We start from the raw sequence: 21,743 nt of genomic DNA, 5'->3' as shown, positions 1-21,743 counted from the left end.
TTCTCAGATTACCTTTTGGTAATGTTTGAGATCGTCTTTGGAGGAAGTTCACATCGTATTGGTATAAACCCAAGAAGTCGTTATAATTTCGGAAGTGCCATAATACTCCACTTTTTTTATGAAATATAGGAGCCAGAAAAATTACCAACGAAACCGTGATTTGTGAAAAAGAGTCTTTGAGAAGTGAAACAGTACGCCTGAGAGACAAATAACAAATCTGCAGTGGTAGAACGATGACTGGCTGCTAGTTGATAAATTATACTCAGTTTTTGGTAACTGGATATTTTTACTAGAATTGTTATATTGATAACAAGGTTTTAGGTAGTAACATTAATTAAGACTAAAAGGAGATCAGTTATATTATATAAGTTAGGAACGTAAAATAGATAGTGATTGGGCATATTGAATATTCCGAATATGATCATAATACCAGTAATTTACACAAAGTCCATTGTGACAACTCATACTTTTATACATAGCAATTCTAATATCATCTATTTAGTATTATATTAGAATTTCATTCCAACAGAAACATAGAAATAGAAGAATATGTTTAAATTTAGATCAGAAGTTACTTTAATATTTCGTTAAGTAGGTTCGCTACATGACAGTCATCACGGATTAGAAGCTTCTATGGCCAAGTTGGTAAGGCGCCACACTAGTAATGTGGAGATCATCGGTTCAAATCCGATTGGAAGCATATATTTTTATATTTAATATATGCTATAATACTGTTGTCATCATTAGCACGAGTAATTCATCGTTATTTCTTTTCATCTACTGGGGTTGACTTCAGTTACGGCTCCAGTGCATGTGTTCGACGATTAGAAGAAAGACCATTTCAGACCATTCATCTTTATCTGCAACAAGTTAAAAAAAAATCAGTATTATATTTTCATTTAAATATACAGAATGTCAATAGCTTTCACAAGAAGAGCATCACATAAGAATATAGCTAATTGCTGTTTATAAGCTTTTTCTCTTATCGTAACAAGAAGTCTTCATCCAAAATGGTATCAACTTGCTGTCTATCGATTGCGTTATCTGTATTTTGCCGCATTGGTTCATCAAAATCCACAAACTCCTCTGCTACGCCCTCTTCTATCATTTCTTCTCTTCTTCTTGAAACTATTTCAACAAACTTTTGAACATGTGCGTCATTGATTGCTAGGCCCTTCTGTAGCTGGAAAGTTTGCCTACACATCGGACACAGTCCTTTTGAGGTTGGTGTGTCAAGCCATCGATATATGCAATGATCATGAAAATTATGATGACATACTCCAATTACTAAAGGACATTGATCGCCTGGAAATTTACAGCTTGGACAGGTACCGTTATAACTGGCGCGACATATACCACAGACATCTTCATCTTCATCATTGTCATTTAGGTTCTTATTAGTTGCGTTCTCATCTGATGTGCTAGGGATGTGCCATGACCAAGCAAACACACTGTGAACTTCGTTTATTTTGACTTTCATACTCTTATAGTCTTCACTGCCGCTTCTCCTGTTAAGCTCTTTATACTATTGTATATTTTTTAAGAAGAATCATTTTTTATCATATGGGCACGAAAAGGCACAAAAGTCATCTCGGATGCGTACATCGCAAGTTTACCCTTTATATCAAAACTCGTCTACGTAAAGTGTATAGAACAGCAAAAGACAGATGTTGTTGTAAATATTGAAACCATAAAGTTATATATGTGTATATAAAGGCATTTAGCATGTTCTTTTTCTTACAATAGTCTTTTTGAGAGTTGTCCCGGGCATAAAACGCCTTCCTTAATGACAACTTGCTTTAGCCCGACTCCAGAATGTCTTTGCCAGGGAAACTACGCCTTCCTGAATATAGCGTATTTTATGACCCACTTTTTTTTTTTTTTGTTTCGTTTTCCTTTTTGTAACATTTTCAATTATTGGAAGGCTTTTCACGTTGCTCAACAGAGAATTTACCATCACTCCACACTTGTAATGATTCTAGAAGTTTTCCTTGAGTGTGCAGTTTTTTGATTTCTTCATTGCCTCCTCTTGATATTCCATTAATCAAAAGGTTTGGAACAGTTCCTCTACCGGTCATCAACTTGATATATTCTTGCAGCTCTTCCCCATGTCCATGTTTGTCGAGCTCTATGATATAGTAGTTTGGGATGAATTGATACTCATTCTCAAGCAGTTCCTTCATGCCCTTACTATATGAGCACGTGCTTTTACTGAATATTATAACTGGAGACAAGTCTAGTATGAGAGAGTATTCTTTTTGGACAATAAAAGCTTTGGGTATTCCTGAACCTTTATCGCTTTTGATGGCTGACAAACTATCATCAACCGATGCTATGGGCTGCTGGAGTCCCACCTTCTGTTTTATTTCATTAATTTCTTCATCCACTTCAGAACTCCCCTTATTCATGGTAGAAGTCGGCATAGCAGCATATTCCCTAGAAGATCCTACAGCAATATTGTTCATATTAGAACTAAATATTTTAGAAGTTTCCCCTTTTGTCTCTACCGTCAAGAAGTTCGCATTTTGCGCTACAAAAAACACTAACAACAATAGCAGCATCGTAATGCTTAAAATTCTAGCATTTCTCTTGTTGGAGGGTATCATAGTAAATATATTTTTATTGGACAGCCAAGTGCTTAGGTCTTAATATTTCCTACCTTGCAGTAATTTGCTTAGAAGTTCATTTAGAGAGAAAGTAATGATCGTTCCTAGTATAATTTGTTTGCAGTTTCGTGAACGCTCCGCCTCGGCGCCCCAGAACGCGCATAACGCGTTCCGGATCTATAACTGCCAATGCAATCCAATATTTCAAGGCGTAGTATTTGGGATCTATAAAGCCTTCGACCTCAAGCACCGTACTCAAACCAACGGCTTAGCCACTAATTAAGAGCGAGTCTTGAGGGGGGGAGTTATCATCAGGCCTAAAAGGGAGAAAAGGATGTTGCGATAGAAATGCAACAACGACTAATCCATAGCAGAAGTTGTTTAGAACATCCTTACAGGTTTACCATTTTCATTCATGCTGCATTTGGATGACGTTCTTCTAATCGAATCAAACGCGGATGGGCTACGCCACTGAATATATCGTAAGAGGCATATTACTGTTTCTAAGAATTAACTGACTAAAAAAAAAATCTGCTAAAGCAGCACATAAAACCTTACAGAGTGGTAAGGGAAAATGTCTAACTCAGCCTATTACATAGAAAAATTAGCCTTGAATGGCCACGGTGGGTTCTCGAAGCTTCCACCGCTAGTGCAATATTTCTTGGTAAATGGCTCAAACCGTTCGTAAGAAACGATGTTATCGGCGGCATCGTGAAATATTGAAATATAAACAAAGTACTTACGCAATCTGAAAAGGATATTATGGACAAACGCATGCAAAAACCCATAAACTAAGTAAACACACATCTCATGTCAGCTCAAGATTATTACGGAAACTCAGGATCCAAACAAAGCGTACGTTAATTCTGAAATTCTCGGCTTAAAAGAAACACATCTTACTAACGAGCCCTTGCATTATCATTACATCACGTTTGATTCAGTATTCTCGTCCTACCGCTCCACCACCAGAATATGAGACGGGGTCTAGGGGTTACGCTCCAGCGCAAAGCCAACAGAACTATTATCCACCCCAGCAGCAGCAACAGCAGTATTATCAACAACAGCCTCAATACTATCAACAACAGCAGCCCCAATATTACCAACAACACCCACAACAGCCCGTTTATGTCCAACAACAGCCGGCTAGTTCTGGAAATCAGGACTGTTTAACGGGCTGTTTAGCAGGGTTGTGTTTATGCTGTACTTTGGATATGTTGTTTTAGAGTATGTCCACCTTTTTGGGAGCAAATCCTCTCACATTAATCCACTATATAGAACAAAGCATAATTGCACGTTTGATCTTTCAATCTCAAGTAAATGAGCGTGATTAAAGTGTTCATGCAAGTAGATAATATATAATAATAATAATCCGAAAACGCCCTTATAAAAATTAAACCGCATGCTAAAAGTACACCTCCTTTAGCCTACCTCTTGAACGAATCAGCTTCTTACAAGAATTTGCGGGACATAATTTAGGACCATAATTATCAGGATGAGCTGAACCCTTTAGTTGAGCTAATTTCTTTTTAGGCATCTTGGATTTCTTTTTTGCATTGTCAATCCTAGCGAAACACCTACCACAATATGCATGACCACAGGATGCAATAAACGTTCGCTTTGATAAATCTCTGTCAAGAACCGAAGGTCTCGCAAGGGTCTGGTAGGGGCAGTGAAATTTGTATTTCGACACTAATCCTTCAAATGAAATGCCACGGTCCTTTTGACTGATTCCAGTAAAATCATCCGGTATTCCGACACCCAATTCTGCACCACATAAGCAGCAAACTGGAATATCCTCGAGTGTTTTTGCTAAATCGTCGTCTGTTACAATGATGGTTTCTTCTTTGCCATTTTTCGCGATATCTAATTTCATTTTTGGCGTAGTATCAAATGACGCACTATAATTTTCAGGCAGGCTGGCTGCCTTAGCTTCAAATTCTTCCTGTTGGGCTCTGGTCTTGTTCATTAAATTCTTCATGACCACATCCCGCTCTCGTTCTTCTCTTTCTTGAATCATATCAATGATATTTTGAGTGTGTCGCTCCTCGTCAGCATCACTCAATACTGAGCCACTCCATAAACGACTTAAGAAACCGTCCTCTCCATTAAAGTTAAGATAGTTTGTGATTGATTCACGGAATGCGCCACGGTGGAAAACTCTTCCAGTCGTTCTTTCTTGTCTTTCCAAAGCTTCTCGGTGAAGTCTCAAGGCCTCTTCCTGAGTATTTCTCACCCTATCGATTGCCCAATTCTGCAGCAGTTGATTTCTGAACTCAGTGAATAGTGCCATTAGTTCCTCCTCGCATTCTTGCAAAGTAATTGGAGCAACATTTTGTAAGATAGACCTGAATTCATGCAATGACTCTGCACGATGAAATGCACTACGAATATCTGGAGTATATGATTGAATACGTTCCCTTATTGATTGTAAGCTGATAGATGTACTCATATTTTCGTCACTAGACGTCCTCTGCTGTTGTACCCTACGTTGTCTTTCTGCAATCCTGCGACTCATTCGCATACGGCTCTCCCTACGGGCACTTTGAATAGCTTCTGGTAAGTTATGGGTATCCTCTGTCCAATCTTCATCATTTTCATCAGACCGGTCCACAAATAAATTACGAGCTCTTGTAGCACTCCTTCTCAGTAACTGCCTGCGTGATGCGGCTAGATCTTCTTGGAACTCAAATGACCTTCGTATTGGTATGTCTGTTGTCGTTGCAGTTACCTCAAGCCTTTCTCCACCTGGCAGGTTCAGGGTTACTCTGGGCCGTGTTGTTCTCTCTTCAACTATTGTCAGTCCATCATCGTTGTCATTATCATTTAGATATCCATTTGTGTTATCTACTTGTATTGTTCTTGGGGTCTCTAGCAATTCAGAACCTGGCTCTTGATCAAGATCCACGTAATGCGCAGAAGGATCGATAGGCCCATCGTCTCCAAAAAACCGCCCAACTTCTCGTATTATAGTTAAATCATCGTTACTGGCTTGAGGATCGAAGCTCTCAGAGCTTGCCGTTGTATGAGTTCTTTGAGAATTCCTGTTCCTTGAATCTGATCTGACAAACCTATTCAGAGCATCACGTTGTCTCCCTACCCTTCTGTCTGGATACAACCTGACAGGAAGGTTAGCCTCACGAAGAGAAGCGTCTTCTTCCTTATCACTATCTATTAGTATAACTGTCTCATTTGGACTGTTTCCTGCTGGGTTATCATTGCTCTTTGTTCGACCATTAGTATCACCATGCATTGTACTGTTAGAGAAGCTCCGCGATCCAAACAATAATTTTTAAACTGAAATCTTCTTAAGAGTATATTCCTAGACGGAAGCTGCTAGTGAAAATTTCCAACTTGGCTATTACAAACTAATGCAGCATACGCTACTCTTAATGGATAAATCGTCCTTTTGGTCGTACATTGCCTCTCATCCATGTTAAGTAGTAAATATTGCGACCTTACGTATAAAATGATGTTTCTTATGGCCAAAGCAAAAAAAATAACGGAGGCATATATATACGTAATAGTGACAGATAAGGAAGCGAGCCTTTAAACATAACATAAGATTCTATTAAATTATTTTTTAGATCTAGTCAAAAGATGACGAGAGGAATTTGATGTACCATTACCGGAATTAATGACTTCTGTTCATCAAACGGTGTCGAGACTTAGAACAACTCGCCGGTATAGCTCCCAGCTTTTGAAAACTAGAGAGTATTATAATGATTTCTCTACTCGCTTGCTCTTAATAATTAGTGACTAAAAAAAGTCACCGTATATATTCATTTTTTTATATGGCGGAATACGTACAATACTTTTGTTCTCTAAAAGAATTTAGTAATATCTATTTTACAAAGTCGAGGGTTACAAAAATTTCAAATAGGAAGTGAAACTGAATGGGGAAATATATGTAAACGAAACAATAATTCTGCTAATAATTGAATAAGCTACCAGAAACTTTTGACTAATTTCCTTTATTCAACTTATTTCTTCAAACCACTTCTCATGTATCTACCAACGACGATACAATGGTCTCTTTCGTATGGCTCCAAAGTCAACTGTTCTAATGGCTTAATACGTTCTTCACGTAACTTTTGAACTTCTCTAGCAAAAACAGTTTCTGCGTCCACAGTAGAGTCAATACAGTTAGCCTTGATAGAGATAACAACACCACCCTGGTCTTTCAAAAACATATGAGAGTTCAATGCAATAATACGAGCTTGATCAGGTTGGGCGACATCTGCGAAGACACAGTCAACCATACCAATCAACATTCTGTATTTTTGTGGGTGTCTAGCATCTTCAATAATTGGAATGATATTAGGTCTCTTCTTGGCCATAGAAATCAATTCTCTGCCTGGTCTGTGAGAAAATTCAACGGCGTAGACAACACCTTCTGGGCCAACAACATCTGAAACATGAGAAACAGAAGTACCGGAAGCAGCACCTAGATATAGAACTTTCTTACCTGGGGCAATAAATAATTCATCTAGACCACCCATAATACCGGCAGCCAACTTAGATCTGAAAGGGTTCCAAACACGATATTCGACCTTGGTTGGTGGGACACCATCTTCCTTGGATGGCTCTTCAACAGAGATTCTCTTTTCACCATAAACTGATTCACCTGGGGCCATGTTCTTGGTAACTAACAAATCTTCTTTACCTCTGGCAATGTAAACACCAGCATGTCTATGTGGTTCGATAACAACCTTGGCACCACCACGGGCACCACCGGCAGCACCACCACGAGAACCGCCTCTACCACCGAAGCCACCTCTGGCACCACCACGGGCACCACCACGAGAACCGCCTCTACCACCGAAGCCACCTCTGGAACCACCACGAGCACCGCCTCTACCACCGAAACCACCTCTAGAACCACCGCGAGCACCACCACGGGAACCGCCTCTACCGCCGAAGCCACCTCTGGAACCTCCACGGGAACCTCCTCTGCTACCTGGTCTGAATGACATTACTGTTTTAGTTGATTTAAGTTAATTTTATCGAAGTTATTGTAAGTAATGGGCAACTTAGATATATCGAGTAGATGATAACCTAATAGTTTCTCGAAGAATAACTTTATATAACAGTATTATACCAATGTAAGGAAAACTTGTTGGCTATATAAAACTTTTTGAGAGTTAGAAGAAGGAAGTATTATACATCCAAGAGAGATGAGCTTTCCAATTTGAAAAATTTTTCAAGAAAAAGAAAAAAATTTGAAAAAAAAAAACGAAAAATATAATGCAAACATCGTTTCGTACGCGAAAAGTCAAGGAATCATTAAAAGGGACTTGAAGAGAGTGAATTTTAGAGAATGGAGGATAGGAAGGTTATATGTGGTCTAGCTATTTAAAGACGAATTGAGCTGCTTTAAAGGAGGTACAAATTCCGAATTCTATTGATAATGCCTGTTACCATAAAGAGCCGCTCTAAAGCGTTAAGGGACACTGAAATTGACTTGTCCAAAAAACCTACTTTAGATGATGTCTTGAAACAAATCTCTACAAACAATAGAAATATCAGCAAGTATAGGATAAGATTAACCTACAAGAAGGAAACTAAACAAGTTCCAGTTATTTCTGAATCGTTTTTCCGAGAAGAGGCTGATGACTCAATGGAATTCTTTATCAAAGATTTGGGCCCCCAAATCTCATGGAGATTAGTCTTCTTTTGTGAGTACTTGGGTCCAGTTTTGGTTCACTCCCTTTTTTATTATCTATCTACAATTCCCACAGTCGTTGATAAATGGCATAGTTCTAGTTCCGAATATAATCCATTTTTAAACAAGGTTGCATATTTTTTAATTCTAGGACATTATGGTAAGAGACTATTTGAAACTTTATTTGTTCACCAATTCTCTTTAGCTACTATGCCAATTTTCAACCTGTTCAAAAATTGTTTCCATTACTGGGTTTTAAGTGGTCTCATTTCATTTGGTTACTTTGGCTACGGCTTCCCGTTTGGGAATGCTAAGTTGTTCAAATACTATTCATATCTGAAATTGGATGACTTAAGTACATTAATTGGTCTTTTCGTGCTTTCAGAATTATGGAACTTTTATTGTCACATTAAATTGCGCCTATGGGGTGACTATCAAAAGAAGCATGGTAACGCTAAGGTCCGTGTCCCATTGAATCAAGGGATTTTCAATCTTTTTGTTGCTCCCAACTATACTTTTGAAGTTTGGTCTTGGATTTGGTTTACTTTCGTGTTTAAGTTCAACTTATTCGCCGTTTTATTTTTGACTGTTTCCACAGTTCAAATGTATGCATGGGCCCAAAAGAAGAACAAAAAGTATCATACTAGAAGAGCATTCTTGATTCCATTTGTATTTTGATCCTTTTGTTCCCAATGTAACCAAATACAAGGTAAAGAGCAATATTAACTTCCAAGGAATAGCGTAATACCACTATTTTTTGGGCATCGTCTGCACCTCTGCTTTTGATTTTCGACATTTCCTTAAGCACACACTATAGATTATGCTAACTATTTCACTTTATGACACTTTATTTAAATTTTTCATTATGCAAGTATGTAAGTACCAAAATTTCCTTTCCAAAGAAAGGCGTTATTCGGATTAGCGGTAATTTATTGCTTTGCTATTCAGATATTAAAAGGACATCTTTATCGAGCAAATCTGCCTCACTTGAGCTGACAACGTCATCTTCGTCGGTACTTTCGCCATCAAGTAGATATGTATTCTCATTCAATTCATTGAAAAACGGGGTTTTCAGGAGATCTTCCGCTGAACTGCGCTTTTGAGGATCCATTTCGAAGCATTGTTCCAAAACCTGGAAGCACCAATAATGGTCTGACCAAATCTCTTCTTGATATTTCTTCAACTCATAAGCATCAACAGCATCCATATTGGTCTTAGGGTCAGGTAATTGAGGCTCAATGGACAGTCTATCATGTAATTCTTGTTGAAGAAATCCAAATGTTTCAAAAGCAACGCTATACTCGGGGAACGTGCCTATCGTACATTCCTTATTGAGCAGATCATAAACAAATTCCTTCAATCCATTTGGGTATCCATTTGGTTTATCCCAAATTAGCCCACTAGCTTCGAAACCCAAACCATGCAACGCTGCGCATTTTCGTAATTCTTTCCAACCAAAAATAGTACATAACTCTAGCAAGGAATCCGCATCATCTAAACTTTGGAACATTGGGAACCTTCTGCCCAAAAGACTCAAAAGAATAACACCAACGGACCATATATCAATCTTCGTAGTTTGAGCCCCACATTTCATTAACACTTCTGGTGCTCGAAACCCACGGGTCCCTGCTCTATTCGCCCTTTTGATTCTACGCGTTTCATTTTTAGGATAACCTTTTGTTAGATCCACCCCATTCACATTGTTTAAGTGAACGACCTTGCCATTTTGTATGGTGACCATGGGAGGTGTTTGGTTATGCGAGTTTGTAGAATATTCATTGCGCATAATGCATGGACAAAATTGTTCGTGATTCCTCATTGAATATCCGCCATCGTGATTTGTATTTGCATAGTTATCGTAATCATTCTGACTAGATATCATGCTTTTATAATCCATTTGAGCTTCAGCTAAGCCAAAATCAACAAGCACACCGCGCCCCAATTCCAAATTGAATAAGAAGTTTGTTGGCTTGATATCTCTGTGAATAATTCCTTTCGAATGAACAAATTTCAATGCTCTTAGCAGCTCCCAAATGTATTTCTTGATGCCCTTGATTGGTAGATCTCTGTAAAAAGTTCTGAATTCCTCGTGAGGATAGTACGGTAAAACAGCAATGACCTGGTCTCGCACCCTTTTCGCATCACATAGGGGGGCCACTCTTGAAGAGCCCGTCATAATGTATAGCAGATTGAGCTCATTATAAATTCTTTGTGGTGACGAAGTTACGTATATTTTCTTCAAAGCAACATAGTTCGAACCATAATTCCAGAAATGGGATGCAAATTTTTTTGTTATTTTCCCAGTGATATCTTTGGCTTTATACACCGATGAAAATGTTCCCTCACCGATCTTATCTATGAGCTTATACTCACGCTCTATACCCGGTAGATCATGGTAAAGCTGCATCATCTCTTCTCTAATTTCTGGAGGTATATCATCGATCTTTTTTATCTTGCTTGTCATTATGATTGGTCTACGTTAAAACTGAGTCTTTCTTAGTAAAAGTAGGTAATAGCACAGCAGTTATTGAAAGTTCAACGCAGTTTGTTGCTTCCCGCTATACCTGCTGAGCGGTTTTTTTTCGTTAGTGGTTCTCGTATTGCTTTTAGGCGGAAATGTGAAGTATTCTTCTACTCACTAAATTGATGCCGTTCAAGAAGACGCCCCAGGGCAAAGAAGACACAATTCTCAAGCTGACCGGGGGCAAATGTTCAAGATTTATGTAGGCTCAAAAGGTTGAACCAGCTAAACGGGAAGTGACTTCGCCCTATGAAATCTTGTCTACACAAATATTGCCTTCTTAGGTATATATTTGTCTTCGAGACACGGGTAGCACATTAATTCTTAAGCTAAAAACAACATATCTATATAGAAGTCTAAACAAAGACCATTGTTGGTTAATAACGTGCACGAACGCATCAGCAGGATTGTGTAGCTTTCCACGTACTATCTAGTCTTCACCTTCCTTCACAAACATGGTCATGTCAACAAAGCTGAGATCAACGCGTCTTGAATTTTTCGCTCTTTCTAGCAGAACGCGTTCTTCATAATCCCTCTGTCAGTGAAAGAAGTTGGGGCGACAACATCTTGACGGGAACTGGAAGGGCTCTTAATGGTTACCATACTTGAGAGACGTTGCGAACTAGTTAAAGAACTCCTACATTATGTATAATTTATGTTTGCTTTTCTTCCGCTTGTTTTTTTTAGCACAGTTTTTTGCTGAAGCATCACCGTTAACATTTGAGCTGAACAAAGGTCAAAAGGAGTGCTTATATACGCTAACTCCGGACATTGACTGTACGATCTCATATTATTTTGCAGTGCAACAGGGAGAGAGTAACGACTTTGATGTTAATTACGAAATTTTTGCTCCAGATGACAAAACCAAACCAATAATCGAGAGATTCGGTGAGCGTCAAGGTGAATGGTCATTTGTAGGCCAACATAAGGGAGAATACGCTATCTGCTTTTACGGTGGTAAAGCACATGATAAGATTGTAGATCTGGACTTCAAGTACACTTGTGAGCGTCAAGATGATGTTCGAAATGAAAGACGCAAGGCGAGAAAGGCCCAGAGAAATCTGAGAGACTCTAAAACCGACCCTTTACAAGATAGTCTGGAAAATTCAATAGACACCATAGAAAGGCAACTTCACGTTTTGGAACGTAACATACAGTACTATAAGAACAGGAATACCAGAAATCATTACACCGTTTGTTCAACAGAGCATAGAATTGTAATGTTTTCCATTTACGGTATCTTATTAATTATCGGAATGAGCTGCGCTCAAATCGCCATATTGGAGTTTATTTTCAGAGAATCAAGAAAGCATAATGTGTAAATAGATGTATATTACTCCTGCATTCTGCCTGGAAATATATGTTTTTCACGTCAGGTAGGGAAAGAAAAAAAAGTAATGACATGCCAGTGTACATAAATAGCCTTTTGGTTCGTGTTAAATCTTGTGTAATGACAAAGGTGGAATCACTTTCTAATAAACACATGTCACGGTTTTCGAAGGAACCTATATTCTAGAGTGTAGCATTTTTTTCCCCTTCGAGAAACGTACAAAATAATCATTGTAAGAATAACTTTCCTAGTTATCGAGACCGGGCGCTTTTCAATCTCTATGAGTTTAATTTTACTTACAGTCATCACACGCGCCAGTATATCAACATTCCTCTTGGACTGTTAAGCTACCTCTTAAGTGTATGAAACTATAGACAAAAGGGCTACAGAATACAACGATACAACTACGACTCTGAAGGGTTCCAGGCAAGATAGTTCCGCTTTAAAAAGAAAATTCCTACTTCCCCACTAACAATACATGGTGAAAATTTCTGCAGAGAGTCGATTCGTTGTACAGAATGCGAATATAAGATCGACTATGGTATCCCAACGCATTGAAAGCTATGGGAAATTTACATAAAAACTTGCTAAAATACGCCTCAGAAATATCTAAAGAAAATCTTCTTTCTTCTCTCACTAAAGTCCTACTATAGAAGCTACACCCACTTGCCAAGACTCGTTTGAAGTAGGTCATCCCATGGCTCTACCCAAACTTGGGTTCGACTCTTGTTCGCTCTTTCCAATAACAAGTATCAGCAGCGCTGTACACATTGATTATATTATAAGCCCATATATAGTAAACCCAATTATATCGCAATACACAGACAAAGAAATAAAAATGATATGTCACTTTTGGGCAACAAATAACGATCTGTAATATTAATAGTAAGTTCCAGATGTTGACACTCTTTTTCAACTACATACGAACCTTACTTGCAACTCACCTTTTCTCTGAAGTACTCTTTCCTATCCTTGGCAAAGCCTCAGGGTCTTTTTCGCTCCTGCGGAACCGTCCTAACAAACGCTCCTTCCTTCTCTTCCCTACCCCCTTTGGGGCGAGAAGGAGGAACGACGTGGAAATCGTATTTACTCTAACTCTTAAATTGGATCGTTTCAACCAAGGGAGAAGAAGCAAAGCAACAGGGAAAAGGAAAGGCGACACGAAATTCTTCGTAGTTTGGCTTTATTTTTGGTTTTGAAGTGCAACATATTCTTTTCTTTTTCACCATATATAATCTTTTTACCAAAGTTGCTTAATCTTACATAAGTGAATAAATCAGCCAACCATCCCGAAGAAACTTTTTAATCCTAACCTAGCATATTTCATTAATAAGCATAATCATAGACTCATCAACTGAAAACTTTACGATATGTCTAGGGAAGACTTGTCCACTGCCGAAGGTCTCAACCAAATGAGCAAACCTCTACTCAAAGTGAAGTTGCTGGAAGTTTTGGGCCAGGGAGACTTCAAACATTTAAAGGCGCTCGTGGATAATCAATTTCAGCCCAAAGATGACCCATCTGTGCAACAAGTTCTTAATTTAATTCTACACTATGCTGTCCAGGTAGCCCCTATCCTTCTTATCAAGGAAATTGTTGCCCATTGGGTGGACCAAGTAGATGAGGGGAAGAGTTCAAGTAAAAGCGATGATGATATCCATCTAGACTTGAACTATCAGGATGAAAATGGCAATACACCATTGCATCTAGCTGCTGCTCAATCTCGTTCGGATGTGATCAGTTTCCTACTTAGCCAGAAGTCCATCAATGATTGTATCAAGAATAAGGCTCATCAGCAACCTTTGGATATGTGCAAAGATCTGAATGTGGCGCAAATGATTCAATTGAAAAGAGATGACTATTTTTTGGAAACAGTTCATTCATTGAGAGCCGCCATGAATAAAAGAGACTTTTCGAAATTGGACATGATTTGGAAAAGTCCAAGAAATTTAAATTTATTAGATATTAACGGCATAGATCCTGAAACCGGAACGACATTGCTGTATGAATATTCACAAAAAAAAGACATTGAAATGTGCCAGTGGTTGCTGAAGCATGGTGCAGAAGCAACAGTTAAAGATGGAAAAGGACGGTCGCCATTGGACTTGGTCAAGAGTATAAAACTGCCCACTAAACCGTCCAACAACATTACACCGGAAATTAAATTGAAGAATTTACTTGAAAAGAATTTGAAAGAACAAGCTATTGTCCATGAAAATGTTGCACCGAGTATGCCTCCTACGTATAAGGGGTTTTTAAAGAAATGGACAAATTTTGCCCACGGGTACAAGTTACGTTGGTTCGTTTTAAGTGAAGATGGTAATCTATCATATTACAAAGACCAATCGCATACTGATAGACCTCGTAGTACCTTGAAAGTTTCGACATGTCGTTTACACATCGATTCTTCAGAAAAACTGAATTTTGAGTTGCTGGGTGGCCTTACGGGCACTACAAGATGGCGTTTAAAGGGCAATCATCCCATTGAAACAACTAGGTGGGTCAATGCCATACAAAGCGCTATTAGATTCGCCAAAGACAAGGAGATATTAAACAAAAAAAGGGCAGTACCACCATCATTGGCTATGAAGAGCAAATCTCCAGCCCTGATATCGCATTCCAAAACTCAAGGCTCTCTTCCAGAAGCTTCGCAATACTATCAGCATGCTTTGCATAAAGAGGTTATTCAGCCCTCGTCTGTGAGTCTTTATCGAAGACCAAGCAACAACCTATCCGTTGTATCTAGCGAAATTCAACTGAATGATAATTTGACTGAATCAGGCAAGCGCTTTGTTAGTAAAATGATTGAAAACCGGTTGGATGGTAGCAAAACGCCTGTAGGAGTACACGCAGGTTCCGCCCTACAAAGAGTTCGCAGTAGCAATACTTTGAAAAGTAACCGGAGTGTCCAAAGTGGCTCAGGTGTGGCTAGTCCTATAGATAAGGTTCCTAACAGTGCGAATATGAGCCAGTCTAATACAACAACAGGATCTACTGCTTCCTTGAGTGATAATAACTTTATTGCTAATTTCGAAGGTGACGAAGCAAATTCAGATGATGATGAGGAAGACCTTGGAATAAATTTTGATCGTGATGAAGAATACATCAAAGCACAGTATGGGCCATATAAGGAGAAACTTGATATGTATGAGCAAGCGATCAGTATAGAATTGAGTTCTTTGATTGAACTAATTGATCAAGAGGAGCCAAGTCCTGAAGTTTGGCTTACAATAAAGGGAAGTCTCATCAACACATCAACCGTATTTGGTAAATTAAAGGATCTGACTTATAAAAGAGACAAAAGATTGGTAGACATGGTTTCGAAACAAGGGGATGTTAACAACGTTTGGGTGCAATCAGTCAAGGAGCTAGAAATCGAGTTGTCGAACAAAACTGAACGTCTAGCATCCATTGATAAAGAAAGAAGAGGTCTGAAAAAAATACTACACAAGAAACTGTTGGAATCACAAGCCTCTGTTGGTAAGAAGGAAGCGTTGGAAAATGACGAACAGGAATCAGATACAACGGCAAGTACTCTCGGTCAAATCGCGAAATTCATCAGCGCTACAAAGGAAGAAGATGAAGCATCTGATGCTGAAGAGTTTTATGATGCCGCGGAATTAGTTAATGAGGTAACTGAATTGACGGAGACACATCCTGAAGTTTCGATGGCCGCAGCTCCCAAGCATGCTCCCCCTCCAGTTCCAAGTGAAGCGGATAACGAAAGTCGGTATGTCCGGGATAAAGAAGCTAAAAAGGAACCAGAGGTTGAGAAAACAAGTCAAAATTTTGAAGGACCAAACAATCTAGCTACAGAAGAGGAACCAAAAACTGAGCAACCATCGAAGGACTTCAAAGCGGAAGACGGAGAAAGCCAAGTGAAGGAGAAAACGAAAGAGATAGCATCCTCAGTTGTCGGCGGAAAGAATATAGTTGCAGTTACAACGGTACAAAAGAGAAAAGAAGAATATTTGCTCAAAGAGGGATCTTATCTTGGTTATGAAGACGGTATTAGAAAAAGGCTATCCATGGATAAGGACGATAGGCCGAAAATTAGTCTTTGGGCTGTTTTGAAATCGATGGTGGGCAAAGATATGACAAGAATGACATTACCCGTTACTTTCAATGAACCTACATCCCTTCTACAAAGAGTGGCAGAGGATTTGGAGTATTCAGAACTATTAGACCAGGCTGCGATGTTTGAAGATTCATCTTTGAGAACTCTATATGTCGCGGCCTTCACGGCATCTTCATATGCATCTACTACAAAAAGAGTTGCAAAACCTTTCAACCCGTTGTTGGGTGAAACATTTGAGTATTCTCGTCCAGACAAACAGTACCGATTTTTCACTGAGCAAGTTTCACATCACCCTCCTATCTCTGCAACATGGACTGAATCGCCAAGATGGGATTTTTGGGGTGAATCATTTGTTGATACTAAATTTAATGGCAGATCTTTCAATGTTAAGCATTTGGGTTTATGGCACATCAAGTTGCGTCCAAATGACAATGAAAAAGAGGAACTGTATACTTGGAAGAAGCCCAATAATACTGTTATAGGTATACTTATTGGTAACCCACAAGTTGATAACCACGGTGAAGTGAACGTTATCAATCACACAACCGGTGATTACTGCAAACTGTATTTCAAAGCAAGGGGATGGAGGTCATCAGGAGCATATGAAATCACAGGTGAAGTCTATAACAAGAAGAAACAGAAGGTGTGGATTCTTGGAGGGCACTGGAATGAAGCTGTTTTTGCCAAGAAAGTAGTGAAGGATGGCGATCTTTCGTTGGAGAAAACCAGAACCGCTGCATCAGCTGGGAACGGACCTACGGATGATGGAACGAAGTTTTTAATATGGAAGGCGAACGACCGTCCTGAGGAGCCATTCAATTTAACGCCTTTTGCTATTACGCTGAATGCTCCACAACCACACCTATTGCCATGGTTACCCCCTACAGATACACGTTTGAGACCAGATCAAAGAGCAATGGAAGACGGGCGTTATGACGAAGCAGGAGATGAGAAATTCAGGGTTGAAGAAAAGCAAAGAGCAGCACGCAGAAAGAGGGAGGAAAACAACATTGAATATCATCCTCAATGGTTTGTCAGGGATACACATCCTATCACAAAGGCTAAATATTGGAGATATACGGGCAAATACTGGGTTAAAAGAAGAGATCATGATTTGAAAGATTGCGGTGACATCTTTTAGCGCGCTTTCTTTTACTTAGACCCCCTTTTCTTAGTTCTTGTATGTATTTAAATGTATTTTATTGTACCGAATTGTATTGTATTCTACCGCACATTTGTTTCTTTGGCTTATGTATTATGTTTACTTAACAATAGATATTTCCTTCAGTTTGCCTACTGTATTGGTTAGATTATCTTTTTGAGCATCACGATGAAAGGTCCAATATTTTTCGAAAACCACATGATCAATTACAAAGCAAACAGCAAGCGAGCAAGAATAAAAAATGTTGGGCTGTTGTCAGAGCCCTTATTTATTACGACGCTAAAGTGCTACACAATGCCATCATCGGCCACGGTGTAATTCCACCCAAAGGAACGGCACAGAGGAGGCTGAAAAACAACTGTTACTAACGTGTTCAACATCACTCGTTGAAAAATCCAATTACGGATTGCTTATAGACAAATCAATTACCTGTAGTAAGAATACTTCTTCTTTATCGCCTCTTCATTCCTGTTCGTTGGCGTAGTCATAAGCTCCGTGGATCACAAAAGAAAAGCGTGCCAGCTTGTAAGAACTTTTCCGCGGAAAAGCACGTGATCACTATTACTAATGGCCGTTTACAATGATGGTTCTAGAAAATTCCGTTTCGGCGAAATTTGTTGAGGAGAGCGATTCTATATAAGGAAAGAATAGTTCGAAGCCTAATTTGGGGAATGCCCGGGATGAGCAGCCTAACCCACACGGATTTTTTTATCGTTTAAGGAGGAGAAGTTTTATCTCTAATATAAATTGAAGATAAGCCCAAAACGCTTTTTTCTTCTTGGTGAAATATTTAAGGAATAGATCAGTTCCATTTCGTTCTCCCTTTTCTCCTCAAGGAAGGACACCGCTTTTTAGTTGAACTAATAATAAATAGTACTAATAGCTAATTTGTACCTTTTCAAAAGTTTTCTAAAATTTTCAAGCAATCATGGCTTCCACGGAACTTAGCCTAAAAAGAACCTTAACAGATATTTTAGAAGACGAGTTGTATCATACTAATCCAAGTCATAATCAATTCGCAGGCCATTATCAAAACTACCATCCAAATGCTAGCATTACTCCGTATAAGTTGGTGAACGGCAACAAGGAAAATAACGGTTTTACTTGGAATCATTCATCTCAACAGCAGAATGAATCGAGTGCAGCTTCGATACCGCCACAGCAAACTTTCCACTTTCCAATATTCAACAAATACGCGGATCCTACTTTAACTACCACCACCTCTTTTACAAATGGTGAAGGACCGGCAAACGATAAACAGATTAATAATGTCCACCTCATACCAAACGAGGTTAAGAGTGTCAGCGAAACCCCGCTGCAGAAGACTGTTAATTTGAAGAATATAATGAAAGTATCAGATCCGTATGTACCGACACGGAATACGTTCAATTATGATGTTAAAATTTCGAACGATTTTTTCGATAACGGTGATAATCTATATGGTAATGACGAGGAAGTGCTTTTTTATGAAGATAATTATAATCCGAAGATGCAGTGGTCTCTTCAAGATAATAGCGCTGCAATAAATAATGAGGACGCGAGAGCTATTTTTAACAATGAATTTGACTCTGATGATGATGATATTAGTGATGATGAAGAGGATGAAATCGAAGAAGAAGACTGTTTACAACAAGATCAACACCAAGAGGAACCCTTGCTGCCATTGGACGCTACATCGATCTCAATATTTGGCGCGGATCAAAAAATGGGTCGTGCCAAGAGTACTGGCCATCTATTTAATGAGTACAGTTACGTTGACTCTAATATAGATAGTATGACCAGTGGTGTGTCTAAAAATTTGTTAGACGAACAGGGACACGAGAAAATACAGGATGAGGATGAGGATGAGGATAATGATCTTCTTGACGAAGATGATATCTATGATATATCTCTCTTGAAGAACAGAAGAAAGCAAAGCTTCGTTCTCAATAAAAACACTATTGATTTTGAAAGATTTCCATCTCCATCAACCTCGGCAAATAAACCCTCTAATGCTGCTGCTGGCAAAAGGAAGTCAGCAAAATCGTCCAATAATCGTAGTGGCGCTAACAACAATAATGAAAACAGCTCATTAGAAAGAATAAAGAAGCCGACGTCAGCTGTATTAACCTCAAATACTAGTAGGCGGAAGCTAATCAACTATACTAAGAAGCACTTATCTTCACATTCTTCATCTTCCAATTCGAATTCAAAATCCTCAACTACGCCACCATCGGCGCATGCGTCATCTTCTGATGGCAATAACGAAATATTTACTTGTCAGATAATGAACCTCATCACAAATGAACCATGCGGTGCCCAATTTTCAAGATCCTATGATTTAACAAGACACCAAAATACTATTCACGCTAAAAGAAAGATTGTTTTCCGTTGCTCAGAGTGTATAAAAATTCTTGGATCTGAAGGCTATCAGAAGACATTTTCGAGACTGGATGCTTTGACAAGGCATATAAAATCAAAGCATGAAGATTTATCCTTAGAACAGCGTCAAGAGGTTACAAAATTTGCAAAGGCCAATATTGGTTATGTCATGGGTTAATTAAGGTTGCACATTATATGGGGGATAAAGGAAGAAAACCGCACCAAAAATGGAAATACATATACACATCTATATATATCATATATATCATATATCTGCATTCAGGAATGTTCTTATAAATATCACATTTTCAAAGTATTCATCTGACGTATATTAAATTTTTTTCTATTAGTTTTCATTCTATTCAGGATAATACACAATTGCATGTATATACTTACCCCCTTTAGGGGTTTTTTACGAAACCCTCGTTACGAACTTTCTCAGCATTGATCTTAGCAGATTCAGGATCCAGATAAAACTTCCTGATGAACTTGAGACCATCATTCTTATCCAATTCAACAACCAAGGGAATGCCGTTTGGAATATCAACATTCTTGATGTCATCATCCGATATACCTTCCAGAATCTTCAATAGCGATCTCACTGAGCTTCCATGGCCCACAATTAGGCACGAAGATTCATCATATTGATTGGCTAATTTTAGTATGACATTTTGTAGAAAGGGGTTCAATCTATAAACCACCTCACGAAGGGATTCAGAATCCGGTAACACAATTTCGTGATTGCTACATTCTAACTCATATTTTATTTGCCTGTTTGGTTCCTTGAATTCGTATCCAGTGGAAGAGCCCTTCTCGTTTTCTTGTTGAATCATTTCACGGTCAAGGTCTACAGGTGGTGGCTTACCTTCATAATCTCTTCTAATGAACATGTACTTATCCTTACCATATTCTTCTAAGACATTTGGCTTCCTCTGGCCCTGCCAGGAGCCATAATGACGTTCGTTCAACCTCCAGGTTTGAAGAATCGGGATTTTCATATTATCCTTCTTGTCACTGCCAAATTCGTCCCCAAGTTTAATTTTATTGAAGTCGTAAACAATCTGTAGTTGTGGCTTTAACTTGAATTCTTCGCACATCGTTTCTATAGTCTGTTGAGTTCTTATTAAACGTGAAGTATAACCAATCTGGGGTAATTTCAAATTATTCGCTTTACAATATTGCTTGATTAGCTCGGCGGAATGACGAGCTTGTTCTTTACCTTTATCAGTCAGCTTAGCGTCAATCCACCCACAGAATATGTTCTCATGATTCAATTCACTTTGCCCATGCCTCAACAAGAACAATGTCATGACATTGGATGATCTATTTGCAGTCATTCTTCCCGTAGGTTAGTATATCTCTATTGTTTTGTTCTTTGAGTTGAAATTGATCAACTGCCTATTTGAATTTGTGCCTTGATATACTTCTACGTATATATATATATATATATATATAAGCTACTATCAATTCAAAGATATTTTGTCACGTTTGTTCAGGTGGGAAATTTCAGCCAAAGGGAAAAAAAAGAAAAACGGTCAACTCCGTATTGTTTTCGTGGTGGGGTGATAACAACATGATGATGGTGATTACCTATTTCCAAAATGAAAAACCCTCCTTTCTCGCAAACAACCACGAGCCAACGAAAACAGACAGGTGAAGAATCTTCTAATTATCTATAAAAATCATGTACCCATGATCATGATATAACTACATCTTGAATCATTGTAGAGAACCCGATTTGCTATTATTCTTTTTTTTCTTTCTTCTCGATATGATTTTTCTAGGAACCCCTTATTTTTTTTTGGACGCCGCAAAATATCTAAGAGACTTTATTGTGTGCACTCGAACATGTGCGCCATGTGCTTGAATATTTTGGATATAAATGAATAAGGAGTAAGAGAATATTGTTATTCTAAAGTACATCAATGCTAAGCTTTCATAAAGCTCTTTCGAGCACGATGATCTCTTAAAGACCATTATTTGTGAACATATGACACTTTGTCTATTGAAGGTGGCTCAATAT

General features: G+C 38.6%; 11 protein-coding genes and 1 non-coding gene across 12 annotated transcripts; 6 read left to right on the top strand and 6 right to left on the bottom strand.

The window, feature by feature from the left end:
- Positions 1–627: 627 nt before the first annotated feature.
- Positions 628–700, top strand: SPAR_Dtrna4T. Its single transcript has one exon. It is a non-coding gene; the product is annotated as a tRNA-Thr (tRNA).
- A 282-nt stretch (positions 701–982) lies between these two features.
- On the bottom strand, positions 983–1,480 carry APC11 (anaphase promoting complex subunit 11; the record flags this gene model as incomplete). The annotated part of the gene is made up of 1 exon (XM_033909357.1): positions 983–1,480. One exon carries the CDS (start codon positions 1,478–1,480, stop codon positions 983–985), a length of 498 nt encoding a protein of 165 aa, XP_033765248.1.
- A 430-nt stretch (positions 1,481–1,910) lies between these two features.
- Positions 1,911–2,606, bottom strand: GRX6 (glutathione-disulfide reductase GRX6; the record flags this gene model as incomplete). Its single annotated transcript, XM_033909356.1, has 1 exon — positions 1,911–2,606. The coding sequence occupies one exon, from the start codon at positions 2,604–2,606 to the stop codon at positions 1,911–1,913; it is 696 nt and encodes a 231-aa protein (XP_033765247.1).
- Positions 2,607–3,416: 810 nt separating this feature from the next.
- SPAR_D02130 (uncharacterized protein) lies at positions 3,417–3,829 on the top strand (the record flags this gene model as incomplete). Its single annotated transcript, XM_033909355.1, has 2 exons — positions 3,417–3,461; positions 3,548–3,829. The coding sequence occupies 2 exons, from the start codon at positions 3,417–3,419 to the stop codon at positions 3,827–3,829; spliced, it is 327 nt and encodes a 108-aa protein (XP_033765246.1).
- A 179-nt stretch (positions 3,830–4,008) lies between these two features.
- On the bottom strand, positions 4,009–5,856 carry SLX5 (SUMO-targeted ubiquitin ligase complex subunit SLX5; the record flags this gene model as incomplete). Its single annotated transcript, XM_033909354.1, has 1 exon — positions 4,009–5,856. The coding sequence occupies one exon, from the start codon at positions 5,854–5,856 to the stop codon at positions 4,009–4,011; it is 1,848 nt and encodes a 615-aa protein (XP_033765245.1).
- A 730-nt stretch (positions 5,857–6,586) lies between these two features.
- Positions 6,587–7,579, bottom strand: NOP1 (rRNA methyltransferase NOP1; the record flags this gene model as incomplete). Its single annotated transcript, XM_033909353.1, has 1 exon — positions 6,587–7,579. One exon carries the CDS (start codon positions 7,577–7,579, stop codon positions 6,587–6,589), a length of 993 nt encoding a protein of 330 aa, XP_033765244.1.
- A 434-nt stretch (positions 7,580–8,013) lies between these two features.
- TSC13 (trans-2-enoyl-CoA reductase (NADPH) TSC13) lies at positions 8,014–8,946 on the top strand (the record flags this gene model as incomplete). The annotated part of the gene is made up of 1 exon (XM_033909352.1): positions 8,014–8,946. The coding sequence occupies one exon, from the start codon at positions 8,014–8,016 to the stop codon at positions 8,944–8,946; it is 933 nt and encodes a 310-aa protein (XP_033765243.1).
- Positions 8,947–9,208: 262 nt separating this feature from the next.
- Positions 9,209–10,732, bottom strand: CDC7 (serine/threonine protein kinase CDC7; the record flags this gene model as incomplete). The annotated part of the gene is made up of 1 exon (XM_033909351.1): positions 9,209–10,732. One exon carries the CDS (start codon positions 10,730–10,732, stop codon positions 9,209–9,211), a length of 1,524 nt encoding a protein of 507 aa, XP_033765242.1.
- Positions 10,733–11,433: 701 nt separating this feature from the next.
- ERP3 (Erp3p) lies at positions 11,434–12,111 on the top strand (the record flags this gene model as incomplete). The annotated part of the gene is made up of 1 exon (XM_033909350.1): positions 11,434–12,111. The coding sequence occupies one exon, from the start codon at positions 11,434–11,436 to the stop codon at positions 12,109–12,111; it is 678 nt and encodes a 225-aa protein (XP_033765241.1).
- A 1,378-nt stretch (positions 12,112–13,489) lies between these two features.
- Positions 13,490–17,338, top strand: OSH2 (oxysterol-binding protein related protein OSH2; the record flags this gene model as incomplete). Its single annotated transcript, XM_033909349.1, has 1 exon — positions 13,490–17,338. The coding sequence occupies one exon, from the start codon at positions 13,490–13,492 to the stop codon at positions 17,336–17,338; it is 3,849 nt and encodes a 1,282-aa protein (XP_033765240.1).
- Positions 17,339–18,287: 949 nt separating this feature from the next.
- Positions 18,288–19,898, top strand: RPN4 (stress-regulated transcription factor RPN4; the record flags this gene model as incomplete). Its single annotated transcript, XM_033909348.1, has 1 exon — positions 18,288–19,898. The coding sequence occupies one exon, from the start codon at positions 18,288–18,290 to the stop codon at positions 19,896–19,898; it is 1,611 nt and encodes a 536-aa protein (XP_033765239.1).
- Positions 19,899–20,121: 223 nt separating this feature from the next.
- GPM2 (phosphoglycerate mutase family protein GPM2) lies at positions 20,122–21,057 on the bottom strand (the record flags this gene model as incomplete). The annotated part of the gene is made up of 1 exon (XM_033909347.1): positions 20,122–21,057. One exon carries the CDS (start codon positions 21,055–21,057, stop codon positions 20,122–20,124), a length of 936 nt encoding a protein of 311 aa, XP_033765238.1.
- Between the last annotated feature and the right edge of the window lie 686 nt (positions 21,058–21,743).

This window comes from Saccharomyces paradoxus, chromosome IV (assembly GCF_002079055.1).
Source record: "Saccharomyces paradoxus chromosome IV, complete sequence".
NCBI lineage: Eukaryota > Fungi > Ascomycota > Saccharomycetes > Saccharomycetales > Saccharomycetaceae > Saccharomyces > Saccharomyces paradoxus.
The sequence above is the reverse complement of the archived record's forward strand: the minus strand, read 5'-3'. Positions and strand labels throughout refer to the sequence as shown.